At 48.8% G+C, this 13,723-nt stretch overlaps 7 protein-coding genes across 7 annotated transcripts; 4 read left to right on the top strand and 3 right to left on the bottom strand.

Annotated features, from left to right (window-relative positions):
* Nucleotides 1-244: 244 nt before the first annotated feature.
* F5J12DRAFT_789268 (uncharacterized protein) lies at nucleotides 245-1,108 on the bottom strand (the record flags this gene model as incomplete). Its single annotated transcript, XM_051743759.1, has 6 exons — nucleotides 245-351; nucleotides 402-482; nucleotides 531-593; nucleotides 655-829; nucleotides 910-973; nucleotides 1,071-1,108. 6 exons carry the CDS (start codon nucleotides 1,106-1,108, stop codon nucleotides 245-247), a joined length of 528 nt encoding a protein of 175 aa, XP_051593942.1.
* Nucleotides 1,109-1,309: 201 nt separating this feature from the next.
* Nucleotides 1,310-2,393, bottom strand: F5J12DRAFT_885656 (uncharacterized protein). The gene is made up of 5 exons (XM_051747149.1): nucleotides 2,266-2,393; nucleotides 2,173-2,214; nucleotides 1,959-2,116; nucleotides 1,786-1,933; nucleotides 1,310-1,724 (listed from the first exon to the last, which is right to left on the bottom strand). Exons 1-5 carry the CDS (start codon nucleotides 2,290-2,292, stop codon nucleotides 1,371-1,373), a joined length of 729 nt encoding a protein of 242 aa, XP_051593941.1. The 5' UTR covers nucleotides 2,293-2,393; the 3' UTR covers nucleotides 1,310-1,370.
* Nucleotides 2,394-2,570: 177 nt separating this feature from the next.
* F5J12DRAFT_789266 (uncharacterized protein) lies at nucleotides 2,571-4,079 on the bottom strand (the record flags this gene model as incomplete). Its single annotated transcript, XM_051743758.1, has 7 exons — nucleotides 2,571-2,612; nucleotides 2,916-3,062; nucleotides 3,171-3,217; nucleotides 3,288-3,538; nucleotides 3,586-3,870; nucleotides 3,927-4,024; nucleotides 4,077-4,079. 7 exons carry the CDS (start codon nucleotides 4,077-4,079, stop codon nucleotides 2,571-2,573), a joined length of 873 nt encoding a protein of 290 aa, XP_051593940.1.
* A 524-nt stretch (nucleotides 4,080-4,603) lies between these two features.
* Nucleotides 4,604-8,668, top strand: F5J12DRAFT_901620 (heterokaryon incompatibility protein-domain-containing protein; the record flags this gene model as incomplete). The annotated part of the gene is made up of 13 exons (XM_051748210.1): nucleotides 4,604-5,029; nucleotides 5,086-5,226; nucleotides 5,282-5,468; nucleotides 5,569-6,332; nucleotides 6,385-6,501; nucleotides 6,552-6,926; nucleotides 7,483-7,788; nucleotides 7,842-7,876; nucleotides 7,953-7,982; nucleotides 8,035-8,146; nucleotides 8,205-8,240; nucleotides 8,309-8,454; nucleotides 8,521-8,668. The coding sequence occupies 13 exons, from the start codon at nucleotides 4,604-4,606 to the stop codon at nucleotides 8,666-8,668; spliced, it is 2,823 nt and encodes a 940-aa protein (XP_051593939.1).
* A 1,019-nt stretch (nucleotides 8,669-9,687) lies between these two features.
* Nucleotides 9,688-11,295, top strand: F5J12DRAFT_425723 (uncharacterized protein). Its single transcript, XM_051739367.1, has 2 exons — nucleotides 9,688-9,798; nucleotides 9,860-11,295. Exon 2 carries the CDS (start codon nucleotides 9,860-9,862, stop codon nucleotides 11,036-11,038), a length of 1,179 nt encoding a protein of 392 aa, XP_051593938.1. The 5' UTR covers nucleotides 9,688-9,798; the 3' UTR covers nucleotides 11,039-11,295.
* On the top strand, nucleotides 11,268-12,309 carry F5J12DRAFT_425409 (uncharacterized protein). The gene is made up of 4 exons (XM_051739366.1): nucleotides 11,268-11,424; nucleotides 11,480-11,614; nucleotides 11,671-11,787; nucleotides 11,838-12,309. The coding sequence occupies exons 2-4, from the start codon at nucleotides 11,552-11,554 to the stop codon at nucleotides 12,255-12,257; spliced, it is 600 nt and encodes a 199-aa protein (XP_051593937.1). The 5' UTR covers nucleotides 11,268-11,424; nucleotides 11,480-11,551; the 3' UTR covers nucleotides 12,258-12,309.
* On the top strand, nucleotides 12,244-13,719 carry F5J12DRAFT_885604 (uncharacterized protein; the record flags this gene model as incomplete). Its single annotated transcript, XM_051747148.1, has 10 exons — nucleotides 12,244-12,368; nucleotides 12,421-12,551; nucleotides 12,605-12,676; nucleotides 12,729-12,801; nucleotides 12,876-13,066; nucleotides 13,162-13,169; nucleotides 13,224-13,253; nucleotides 13,305-13,413; nucleotides 13,469-13,525; nucleotides 13,573-13,719. Exons 2-10 carry the CDS (start codon nucleotides 12,468-12,470, stop codon nucleotides 13,717-13,719), a joined length of 771 nt encoding a protein of 256 aa, XP_051593936.1. The 5' UTR covers nucleotides 12,244-12,368; nucleotides 12,421-12,467.
* Nucleotides 13,720-13,723: the final 4 nt, after the last annotated feature.

Raw genomic sequence — 13,723 nt, 5'->3', positions numbered from 1 at the left:
AGACACCACTTACTGCTGTCTTGCAGTGTGAAGCAGCCCACTGAATGCTCTCAAGATTATTGTAATTATTCAGAGTCCAGTCCTCAGTGCAAGAACATTTCAAAAGCTTGAGGATACAATTTGCTTGCTCCTTGTTGAGAGCAGCATCATGGATAAATTCTGAGAGGTCAAAGTTGAGACAGGTTCAGAACAGGTACCATGGAGCAGTGCATGGATCCAGTTTGTATGTCTTGGGTGCATGACCTCAGGTGAACTCAGTGAATGGCACTTTCACAGTTGGCTTTCCAGCATTTGGGTGGTATTCAACTTGGATATCATCAATGATGTTGATATCAACCTTGGGTTCAGCAACTGCATAACATATTGGCATGGAAAATATGTGATCACATATCAACATGCACCATTCAGTTCATCATTTGCACCCACATCAGCACCAGCAGGCAGCTCAAGATCCATAACCATGGGCCAGAATGTAGCAGGCTCTGCTAACAATTGTGAGAGTCCAATTTGGAGAGTAGCAGGAAACTTACCTGGTGCTGGCTCTGTGTGTGTCTCAACAGTGGGCCCTGTCACTGATCTACCAGTAAGAATGCCTGTTCAAATCAATCCAGTGGTAAATCAGAAATAAAATTGACTGGTAAAATTCCTATGTACCTTCTCGATGAAGCAAGTCAAAGTGAGCATGATCTTCATTTGTTTTGCAAGCCCACCTGATGCATGATTTGTGATGAGGTCCTTTTCCAGTCAGCTTGAATGTTTTCCCACACAATTTGCAGGTAGTAGTGTGCTTTTCCAGAGGCATACTACTGGTCGACAAAGGGAATGTATCCTGTGAGAGTAAAGACAGTAAATACAATAAAGAAAAATGAGTGGACAGTGAAGTGCAAGACACAGACAGTAGCAGGTCACTGTTGCAAAGGGCATTGCAATGGCATTGCCAGCATATTGCAACTCCAGCACTCTCACATGCAATCTATCATGAACTGATTATCACCATGTGTAAAAATCTGACATCATTGCAATGGACCTGAATAATTTTCCGACATTGTACATGTCGCAGTTACACGCACAGTGTCGACTGGTCCCTTGCCTTATGCCTAATATGCATGAAGGGCGGACTAGGTAGTGTGCACACTTGCGTACTTCAGCTAGCTACTTTGATCACAACGGGTCCTGGGCCCATCGCCGTGCTCGACAGACCGCCGAGAATGCACTGTACCTAAATAGGCTGTTCGTTTGAGCAAAAGCAGCAGGAATGAAATAGCACGGATTTCCTTTCTCAGACGATCACAGCGGTCACTTGACTGATCAGCTCAACTTTCGAAAACTTCATGGCATATTGATACAGGCGCAATCTATACGTAAGAGGATCAAACGGCCGCCGCATCTTGAGTTTCAACGAGTTTATCGGCCTCCCCATGTAAGGCGGCACCTAAACTGTGTTGTCCGGGAGCTCTCTCGGACTTGAGAACCGATCCCCTTGTGTGACCAAGGTGTTTTTCCCTGATGTGACGGACAAAGCTGTGTCGTCGCAGACGTTTATCCACGCAGCCAACCCACCGGCAGTCCACCCACTGACTACGGGACATGGCCCTAACTCCATGATAAGTCGCAAAGTGCTCTGAAACGGTGGCACAGGTGATCTCCAGCATACAGAGTCCCTTATCAGGGTCTTGGTATTGGCATAGTTGTTTTGCACGATTGGCACGCTCATTAATATGAGACTACACGGAGACATGGCGTGAAAGACAGACCACAATTGTAAATAAAGCGCATGTTGCTTACTTCGTTCGAGGGCTCTGCATCATCAGCCGCCGCATGAAAGGAAGTGTGTTGTCGGCGACTTTTCCCGGAGCTAAGGGCAGCTAATCCCCCCCTTGTGTGCCCAAGGTGTTTTTCCCGAACATGACGGACAAAATTGTGTCGCGCAACACTTTGGAAACAGCCCTCCCACTGACAGGTAACCGCCACCTGCACGGTAGATAGCCTTTATTCCATGACTCTCAAAATGCTCCGGAACGGTGGAACAACTAATAGGTTGCAAACACTGCGTCCCACTCGGACCCGGATAGAGACACAGTGTTCGCGGGCAATTGGGATGCTCGTCGAAACGCGGCTACACAAACAAGTCGTGAGAAACAGGCTTATGATCGCAAGGCAGACGTTGCGTACTTTGTTTTTGGGACCTGCATTAGGAATTACCGGGTTACCCACCTTTATTGTGTTTGAGCAATCATGATGTGTGTGAACCTACGCTTGACGCACTTCAGCTCGTTCAGTGACCAAAGCCATGATGTAACTACCAGGCGTAGGTCGGGATAACGTGTGATCTGACGATTAGCCAAGTGCCGACCAGGGAAGTCAGCCAAGACACGGTGCCGCGATGATAGGATAGGACGGCCCTCCAAGGTTTATATAAGCACATGAAGGCAAGGAGAAGTATTTACGAATGTTTGTGCCCGAACTACTTGGTAAGTAGCGTATTGCAGTCTACTAATCCGATCCCCTATTTTCCACGCAGCTGCGATACATGCGGCTACAGCGAGGCCAAGTTATTTATTGACAAGTAATCACTCAGATTTTTCAAATATGACCATATTGAGGTTGAGATCCTGCCGTGGCGATCAATAACACGTGGTCAAGGGTCTCACATCGCCCAGAATTTCTACGGCTTTCCAAATGCTCACTGGGTGAAACGTGTTAGTCAAAAACATGGGAGCCCAACGATGATCTGGCGTGGTAACGGCGGTGTCAGCTGAACTGACTTGAGCTTGAATTCAAAGTCAGAACTGCAGTCGTTCAGTCATTGAACGTTCATGGAAGCCCTTCAGTTCAAGGAACATTCTTCCGATCATAATGTGGCCCATCATCCGGCCCTTAACCACGTTTGTGGAGGGCCTCCAATGCGAACTTACTATAACAATTTCGCCCTCCGACCTCCAGCTGGTGGAGGGCCCGTTTTGGTGGCGGGCGCCCCGGGACAATGGTACAGGTGAGTTGCGTTCCCCAAAAACGAGCGTAGGTTTATCTCCTCCCCTTCTTAGGTATATTGCGTGAAAGGCCTAACTTCCGAGTAGTCTGGTCAGTCACTAGGCCCGGTAGACAACCTGCCTTGGACGTTCGAATTGTACGTAACGGTTCCTTGGATCCATTCAGTGGTGACCGCTGACTAGCAGGACGGTAGGGTCTGTGATCGAGGCGCGATTTCTGGCCCGTACTTGAGAATTCGTGTCGTGTAGATGAATGATTACAGATTAACCCGTCATTTGTGCATTAGTGTGAGTGACCAGCATTATCGCCTTCCTCCGCTGACTCTCTGATATCCAGGTAGGGAAATATTCTGGTCCCCTGATTTCCTGCATCCCCTCCAGCGCTAACCTCCCCCAACTGCTCGCCAGTGGCAACCAGGATCACAGACGAGTAGAGGTCACTTGACTCGCAAATCTCGCTAAAGCATTCGATATCGGGCGGCACGGCTTGTCCACCATCTATGTTTTGGAAATAAAGTATGCCAGTAAGAGCATTGCGTCTGTGATAGCTTAAATCCCAAGTTGCAGTTCATTAAGTTGTCACCGTCATCCTCACCTCGATTTTCGCAACGACTTGCTCACTAGATTGAGAATGTCACGCACAACCACCTCTCGGCCGTTCACGAGGGATCCGAGATCGGGAGTGTCAAGAAGGATAACACTGTTGCCCCGCACATCGACCTTGGTGGTCGTGACCCTCATCCGGCTATTTGCAGCCTGGCGTAACCGACCTGCCCGCGGAGCATGCGTACTGAACTGTGCAATAGCTAGAACCGTCGACTTCGCTGGAGCACTATCGAGTCTCACCGAGATTTTCCCAGAGTTTGGGGTTCCGATCAACCTGGAAGCATAGTTGTGTTGTCATCCTCTACTAAGCGTGAATTCTGTTCTACCCACACAACGATCATTTCGTCTTCTACATGTACTGCGGAGTCTGTCAGATGAGGTACTATTCGAAGAACGAAGGAATTACCATTCCTACTACATGTTATGCCCTAAAAATAGGTCAATAACGAGCGGCGAAAACTTCACAGTCTACAGGCTGACCATCGCTGCAACCTCGGCGGTGTGGGAGGCGGATAGTATGTAGCAGCAGTAGCAGCTTATATATTTCTCGCGCTGTCAACTTATGTATAATTTATATGGCCTCGTGTTGGCCATGCAGCCAGGAACGCTGTTTGTCACAGGCGTTCTGCAGGAAGGATCCGTTTGGTCGAAAACAAGCAAATTCGCCGAGTCTGTATTTCTTATCATATCGTCCCCCATGACAAGCGGAAGTGAGGATTCCTTCACCATACTGGTCGCTTCACCGTTGAGCCTCAGCTCAGCCGTGTCCTGGCACCTCAAGAATCGAACACGCCTTTTGCCTTGCCGCTGGAACATCTGCATCAAGGCTGAGCTTCACGGCCTCATGCCCAGCACGTGCAGCTTAATTAAGACCCAGGAGGGTCAGGATGTCGCCCATCGTTCTTTTCCTCCCTGGACCACTGTGGCCGCGAAATACCTAGGCAGTGAGTTGTGATGACCTATAACTGCCGATCCAACCTTGAATGTTCCACTCACCTAGTAGAAAGATGCGGCTCTTAGATGTAAAAGCTGTTCTTGACATGGAAAAGGGCATCCAAGGAGTTGGACCCCACACTCAAGTCTTCAGGGAACTTGATGACAAGTCTGAAAAATATGCGATACTGTCACATCGTTGGGGAGAGGAGCTCAACTATGATGAAATGACTAGGTTCATGGAGATGGGCGAGCACTACAAGAACGAAGTCAGGCAGCGTGCTGGCTACGAGAAGATCATCAAAAGTTGCAAACTGGCCCTGCAAGACGGCTACAGGTGGATTTGGATCGATACGTGTTGCATCGACAAACGCAGCAGTTCTGAACTGTCAGAAGCCATCAATTCCATGTATCGGTGGTACCGTAAATCGCAGAAATGCTATGTGTACCTCAACGATGTCGGCGGACGCCTTCTTTCCCAACGAACGAGACTTGAGCAAGTTTGCCAAAGCCAACGGTTGGCCAGAGTGGTTCTCACGGGGTTGGACTCTACAAGAACTCATCGCTCCGAAACAAGTCGAATTCTTCAACAAGGACTGGGTTTTCATTGGTTCCAAGCAGAACCTCGCAGACACGTTGGAGAGAAATTACCCGAATTCCTATCGATGTTTTGAAGGACGGCCGGATTCCAAGGCGTGTCTGCGTTGCTGGAATCATGTCTTGGGCAGCGGATCGGAACACGATGCGAGTAGGAAGACCGGGCATATTCCCTGCTGGGACTGTTTGGCGTGAATATGCCGATATTGTACGGGGAGGGCGCAAAAGCATTCCATCGCTTGCAGTTGGAAATCATCCGGGCATCCGGCGACCAAAGTATATTCGCATGGAATCCCAAGGGACAGTTTGGCTGGGTTGGCAGTGTCCTCGCAGGTGACCCAGGTTATTTTCGTGGTTGCCACGACATTGAAAAGGTGGAATCCGACAAGCTTGTCGACGAACTGATGAAATATACTCGTCGAAACCGATTTGGCATTGCCAGGATGCCTGACTTCGGCAGCAACCTCGCAGTGTCTGAGGTCACGCGGTCGTGCCTTTCGCCAGCAGCTTTCCGTATTCCTTGTCACCAATGTTGGCATTCAAGTTCGCTTACCCGTCATACCCCATCGCGACTCTGAGTCGGTTTTCAGAGCGATATTGGCCTGTCGAGACTACTATGGAAACTTGATCACCATCGACTTGAAATCCCTCGAGCTTAGCTCCTACAGGATTGCCGCTGCTAGACGCTTTCGGCACTCGCGTTCAGAGCTCAGGACTCTCTATCTCGCTTCCTCGGTTCCAGATTTCGAGGAGTATCATCATTTCAAAGTCGACGATACGCACGCCTTATACCACGGTTTCACCCGTCACGGCGTCTTCCCGGACGACTTCACAGGCGATACTTTCACATTCTCATCCCTCACAAGTGATTTCGTTGTCATAGTCTATGCCAACGACGATACCAGTTCTCGCTTTGCAGTTGGACTTGGACACTACCTCGGTAGACCGCTGGTGTATGTTGCCTGTGAAAAGCCCGCGAATGGTGAGGTCCCGTGGACAGACTTCTGCAAGAAAGTGTATGATACGCTCTGGGTTGCCCCTGTTGAACAGCGCTCTGACAGCGGAGTCAAGTGCGCTCACCTTCCGCAATCAATTTGGGATGCTCGGGTCGTCTGGTACACTGGGAACGTGCGCACCAACGTGATGGTTGACGTCGGGCAATGCCCCGGTTGTTGTATTGGACCACGCGAATGCACGACTGCGTCTGTTAGTAGTCTTATCTATTTTTGCATGCAGACCTGACTGTTCACAATTTTAGGATGATCGAGATGGTCTCGACATGCCGGGGTTCATGAAGACAGTTCACAATGTTCGCGGGTTGAAGCTAGATGGGAAGAACGTTTGGCTTTACGAGTGTTCTGATCAAATGATTGCGGTAAGTCGTAATACACGTGCTCACGCTTGCACCGAGCCTAATATAAACAGCTGGGTGACTATGGCGACTATTCCAATGGCAATTTCAAACCTGACGGCAACATATTCGAGAATATGCGCACACTTGGTATCGATCCTGCGGATCCAGCTTACCGCTCAGTAGTCTCCTACGTATCCGGTGGTGCGAACGTATCGGATCGCGAGCAGGGTCAGCATGGTTCTGCAGTCGAGTTTCGCCTTCAGGGGGAATACCTGACACTTCATTCACCGAACGGTCTCTCCCTTCCGAACAATCAACAGCTCGTATTGCTGCTGAAAGCTTTGTCCACGCGTCTTGCAGGCAGACATCTGGTGACAACAATCATACAATGTTCGGATCTTCACACAGGCAATGGAGAGAAGAGAACGGGGAAGATTCGGAAGGCGGTGAGTACTCCTTAAGGAAGTAATTTTGCTTTTGTTTCGATCTTGGGCATCAGATTCGGCGTCCAAGAGTGACGATCGCCCCATAGAGCCCTAGTCTTGTGGTCCCATTGTGTACCGTTGCGAGCCCACACGTCTGGCGAAGAGAACCACCCTGTGCACAGAGAAGGGAACTGTTCAAAAGTATCCGGCGGGTCCGTTGGTGATTATGTCATGTGGGTCGCTGATTTTATGTTTCGGAATATAGGAAACACTTTTACATCTTAGCGAACCTGGTATCCATTCCAATCAACCATGTTCCGAGTGCTGGTTTTGTCTGATTCACTACATGATTAGCATCGTCCTCCAGGAGCTGAAGCTGGTCGTGAATCCGCGGTGAGTTGGATAACTGCTAGGGCCCATGAACCCACGAGGACGCATTTATGATGACAACAGAGCAGATGGATAACTCGCGGTGCAGTCAAATTCCTCTCAGATATATTTGGTTTGGAGCACCTAAAAAATTGTGTATTTATTGATTCTCTCAGTACTTCAGCCCGTTCTCACTCTCAGACTGTAGGTCGGCGAGATAACATTCTTCAAAGAACTCCGCTCAGTGACGGAAACACGGTCACGGTATAGCAGCACATTCATTCGGAATACTAACATTGCATCTTCAAGAAGTCTGTCGGCACGCCCAGCGACATCATTGTGGACTTCTTTCAAATCCAGGGCAGCGCAGAACCCACGCGTTGAAATTGTAGCACCTCCCTTACTCGAGAAATGCAAAGCTTTTGGTCCGCTGGTTAACTTTCGTCGATATCTCGTTGCGAAGCAACAGGCGCGGTGTCAAGTAAAGTCCATGTCACAAACATTGGGCGTCGGGGTGAGTATTACAGTAAACCAAAGGTAGTCTAGGCTAATTCTAGTCACCAAAAGTTACTCGAGCACATCTATACTGCCATCCTTTATGCGTTGGAGGATGAGACATGAGCATTTTTTTGTACCTCGACTTGTCTCTTTTCTACGGTATTTCTGTCCTGATTTCAGACATGGCATCGGCGATGCTGGTTGTGCGAGGTAAGGCGAACGCCTTGTAATGTTTAGTAGGCCTCTTAAACGTCTTCCGCAGGCGGGTAGACATCCATATCACGCTACTAGAGATAAAGGCGCTCCAAACGAAACTCGATGCAACGGATGACGAAGATGAACAGCGGGCACTGGAGGAGGACGTGACAGGAATGGTAAGGACATCATCTTTCAGTTATAACATCTCGATGCTGATTGTTCGTTTGTTAATAGATCTTATGGTTTTCTTGGTGTGGGATCCTTTCAGAAGTAGAACAACTATTAGCAGAGGCAAGTCAACTCTCTGAATCCTGTGAATATTATTTGAGACGACTTAGGTTGTGAATTACATTCGGAGGGAAAGAGATTCGAAGACACCGGATGGTGGTGACCGTTTCCGCCAAGGATTGCGTGAAATCGCGGATATCATTAAAAAAACAACACAGTATGATGACCATGATGATGATCTAGGTCACTTGAAGCGGTAAGCAGTGTCATTCGGCACGTAGTATCGATATAAATTGCCGGACATGAACACCTATCTCCCCAGGATCATGTTTGATGCAAGTACAGGTGTGTCAAAACAGAGGTTATGGCTTGCTGCACGAGCTGCAGAGAAAGCCAAGTGGTCGAGTATTCCCACCGCTCTGCGCACCTGTGACCAGTCCAAACAACCTGAGATGACATGCTCTGACTAAGTCCAACTCGTGAACGAGGATAGGAACTGTAGGCAAAAGGTATTAGCCCGTTCTTCAGAGTAACGAGTCTCTACAATTGATGACTGCAGTAATAGTAGACAAATTTTCCTCGTAGTTAGTGTTATGTTGAATCGGCTGCCGTACCCAAGAACCATTTGAAAATAATTAACGTGTTGACATAGTATCAGCAGTATCGTTTGTCCAACCATCATCCTCATTTCCGATCTTCCCTGATATCGACTCTCGTGTGCGGCCGCCAGCAGCTCTTCTCTCCGTCTGGACATTCCTTCAATTTGAATCGTCTCGTTGGCAGGCGTTGTAGTAATGGCATTCTGAGTATAGAACACATTCCGTCGGGAGCGGAGTGTAGGGCACGCAAGTCCCACCTCGGTTCTCATCCATCAGGTGTCCTTATACAATTTTGCTGTGTTCAACCAAGTGGGTGCGGCACGCAACATCCGCACTGCAGGAGCGAGGATGCCGGACGTCATCGTGATCGGGAGTGATGAAGCAATGGTTTTGGCTGAACCTGAGAGCTAAAAGGGTGCATAAGTGAGGAAGGTTTGGGACATGAGTGTGAAGTGAGATTCTCTAGAAGTGCTGCTCACTACAGAAAACCATAGATGGGCAAGCGTCACTTAATCACAGGGCATGGTGGTCTGGCTTTCCGTAGCATATGGACCATAATTTGTATCATGCCGCACCACTCAGCAAGAAAAGGGTGTCAGAGTCAACGTCTGTACAAGCCTCTGATATTCATTCAGAGCATGAACACAAATGCTCAGTTCTCTGGCCCTTCTCTTGTCATGTTGGTACGCGATGGCAGGGTGACTTGAGAAAAATAGTCACACAGTCGCATCAGGAGAGCAAATCTAGGACTTCGTTGCCTCATGGTGAGCATATGTAGACCAACTGAACCTAGTTCGCCATTAATACTTTCCAAAAGTCCCTGTCAAGCGCTCACGGACGTGATGCTTCTTTGCGTTGGTTGAGGATTGGGCCTCATGCTCGACATCTGGGCCTTTTATTAAGACCTACAACCCGCAACGAGGGTCAAGTTGTCTCAAACCCCTCGCTTGCTCTTTTCCGGACACATTAAGCACACCACCCTGTTACTTCGGGCGCAATCAGTACGTGCGATGACCTGTAGTTGTCGATCCAGCCTTGCCACTCACTCGTTACTGTAAAAAGATGCGGCTACTGGACGTGAAAGGTGTTCTCGACAGAGAAAAAGTCATCCAAGAAACTGGAGCCCAAATTAAAATCTTTGAGAATCTTCATGACAGGTCTGAAAAATATGCGGTACCGTCACATCGCTGGGGAAAGGATGAAGACGAGGTCAATTATGATGAAATGACTCAGCTCATGGGGATGGCTGAGCCTGCCAGGAACGAGATCAGGCGGCGCGCTGGCTACGAAAAGATCATCAAGAGTTGCGAACAGGCCAAGAAGGACGGCTACAGGTGGATTTGGATCGATACGTGTTGCATCGACAAGCGGAGCGGTGCTGAATTGTCAGAGGCCATCAATTCCATGTATCAGTGGTACCAAGAATCACAGAAATGTTATGCGCATCTCAACGGTGTCTGCGGCACCTTCTTTCCCAGGGAACAAGACTTGAGCAAGTTTGCCAAAGCCAACGGTTGGCCAGAGTGGTTCTCGAGGGGCTGGACTCTCCAAGAACTCATCGCTCCGAAACAAGTTGAATTCTTCAACAAAGACTGGGTTCCCATTGGTGACAAGGGTAGCCTTGCAGAGACATTGGAGAAAATTACACGAATCCCTATCAACGTTTTGAGGGATGGAGTGAATCCGAGGCATTTCTGCGTTGCGCAGCTCATGTCTTGGGCAGCAGATCGGAAGACGACGCGCGTGGAGGACCGGGCGTATTCCCTGTTGGGACTGTTTGGCGTGGACATGCCGAAGTTCTACGGGGAGGGCAAAAAAGCATTCCAGAGGCTGCAACTGGAGATCATACAACGATATTACTGTGATCACAGCATATTCGCATGGAATTCGAAAAGACAATTTGGCTGGCTTGGCGATGTCTTGGCCGACGACCCAAGCTACTTTCGGGGTTGTCATGACGTCGAAAAGGTAGAACTTAATCAGTTCGTCGACGAAATAATGAATTACCCCCAGAACCGACTCGGCATCGCCAGGAGCCCAGGCAGGGGCAGCCTCGTATGTCTGAGGTCTCGAGGGCATACCTTTCGCCAACAGCTTGCCGTATTTCCTCTCACCAATGTCGGCATTCAAATTTGCTTGCCCGTCATACCCCATCGTGACTCCGAGTCTGTCTTCAGAGCCATATTGGCCTGCAGAGACTACTATGGAAACCTGATCACCATCGATTTCAAATCTCTTTGACTTGGCTTTTACAGGATTCCTGCTGCTACGCGCTTCCGACGCTCGCGCCCGGAGCTTAGGACACTCTATCTTAATCACCGTCCCACTCATCATCCAAACCATCATCGAGTCGCTGTGGAGAAGTGCCACCACGTTAGACTTGACGATAGACACGCTTCGTGCCATGGTTTCACCCGTCGTGGAACCTTCCCACACGAGTTCACTGGCGATACTTTCACATTTGCATCCCTCACAAATGATCTCGTTGTCATAGTCTATGCCAACGACGATGCCAGTTCTCGCTTTGCAGTTGGACTTGGACACTACCTCGGTAGACCGCTGGTGTATGTTGCCTGTGAAAAGCCCGCAAATGGTGAGGTCCCGTGGACAGACTTCTGCAAGAAAGTGTATGATACGCTCTGGGTTGCCCCTGTTGAACAGTGCTCTGACAGCGGAGTCAAGTGCGCTCACCTCCCGCAATCAATTTGGGATGTTCGGGTCGTCTGGTACACTGGGAGCGTGCTCACCAACGTAATGGTTGACGTCGGGCAATGCCCCGGTTGTTGTATTGGGCCACGCGAATGCACGACTGCGTCTGTTAGTGGTCTCTTATCTATTTTTGCATGCAGATCTAACTGTTCATACAACTATAGGATGATCGAGATGGTCTCGACATGCCGGGGTTCATGAAGACAGTTCGCAATATTCGTGGGTTGAAGCTAGATGGGAAGAACGTTTGGCTTTACGAGTGTTCTGATCAAATGATTGCGGTGAGTCGTAATACACGTGTTCACACTTGCAATGAGCTGAATATAAACAGCTCGGCGACTATGGCGACTATTCCAATGGCAATTTCAAACCTGACGGCAACATATTCGAGAATATGCGTACACTCGGCATCGACCCCGGGGATCCAACTTATCGCCCAGTGGTTTCCCGCTTATCCGGGGATGCGGACGTATTGGCTCGTGAGCGGGATCGACATGGTTTTGCAGTGGACTCTTACCTTCAGGGTGAACATGAAGGCCGCTCACTTCCCAACAATCAAGGACTCGTGCTACTGCTGAAAGCCTTGTCCACGCATCTTTCCGGAAAACATCTGGTGACAACAATCATACAATGTTCGGTTCTCAACAGAGTCGATGGCTTGGGAGGGCGGAGGGAATCGCGAGGTGGTGAGCATTGCCCAAAGATGATATCTTACATTCTCTTTGATCTTGGCATCAGATTCGGCATCTAGAACCGGTGGTCACTCTACTGTCTTTGTCCCTTTATGCACCATTGCAAGCCCACGAGCTTGGCGACGAGAACCGGCTTGCACACGGAGAAGAAAACAATTCAGATTTACCCGGTAAGTCCTTTGGAGTTTGTGTCCCACTGGGTCGCTGATGCTATGCTTCAAGGGAGCACTTTTACACTTTGGCAAATCTGGTATCTGTTCTCATTAGCCATGCTGCGGGTACTGGATTTGTCTGATTCATCCCGTGATCCGCAGCATCGACCTTCAGGAGCCGACTTTGGTCATGAGTCTGTGGTGGGTGGGACAACTGCACGGGATCCATAAGTACATGCTTATGATGACAACAGAGTAGTCGGATGAAACATGGAGTAGTCAAGTTCTTCTCAGATATGTTTGGCTTGGAGAGCTTGAAAAAATACGTATGTTCTTATTCTTTCAATACCTTGGCACATTCCTACTGTGAAAACCTAGGTCGGTCAGATAACATTCTTTGAAAGGCTCCCCTTGATAGTGGAAACACAACCATGCAGTAAGATTTCTGCAGGTATAATCAAGCCTATCAGGCTGTCACGTGAAGCATAATCATTCTGCATACTTACATTGGCCCTCTGTAGGGAGCTGCATGCCAAGTAGCGCCATCATCGTGGAACCCTTTCAAATCCAGGGCAGCACAGAGTGCAAGCCCTGAAATAGTCTTACTTGATAAGTGCAAAGCTCTTGATAAACTGATTGAGTCGGGTCGATATCTTGTACCAAAGCAAAGGGCACGGTGCGAGGTACAATCCATATCTCAAACTCTGAGCTTCGGGGTAAGTGTTACTATCAGTTGATCGGAACTTGAGAGTAATTCTGGTCACGGAAAGTTGCTCGGGCGCATCTACACTGCTGTCCTCGATGCGTCCAGGGTGAGACGTGAGTTCTTTTATTTCGTTTAGTTTTCTCCTCTTTCTACGATATCTGTTTCAGACATAGCATCCAGGATACCATTTATTCGAGGTAAGGCAACGCCTTCTAATGTTCAGTAGGTCCCTTGAATCCCATTCCTAGGCAGGTGGACGTCCATTCTACGCCGCAAGAGATAAATGCGCTTCAAATGACGCTCGACGCCACAGACGACGAAGACGAGCAGCTGACACTCGAGGATATAACAGGAAAGGCAAGGCTATCTTCAAACCACAATATCTCAAGAGTGATTTTTTATTTGCTAGTAGCTCCTGTGGCTTTCTTGGTGTGAAATCCTGTCAGAAGTGGAACTGCAATTACTGGAGGTAAGCCATTTATCTGGTTGCCGTGAATACGATTTGAAATGAACTAGGTTTTGAATTATATCCGGAGGAAAAGGGATTCAATGATGCTGGAAGAGCATGGCCATTTTTACCAATGTTTGAATGAGATCGGGAAGATTATTAAGAAAACACCCCATGTACATGTGGACGATGATCTAGCTCACCTGCAACGGTAGGCGA

This window comes from Pisolithus orientalis (assembly GCF_024613125.1).
Source record: "Pisolithus orientalis strain OTSU chromosome Unknown F5J12scaffold_455, whole genome shotgun sequence".
NCBI classification, from domain to species: Eukaryota; Fungi; Basidiomycota; class Agaricomycetes; order Boletales; family Pisolithaceae; genus Pisolithus; species Pisolithus orientalis.
The sequence above is the reverse complement of the archived record's forward strand: the minus strand, read 5'-3'. Positions and strand labels throughout refer to the sequence as shown.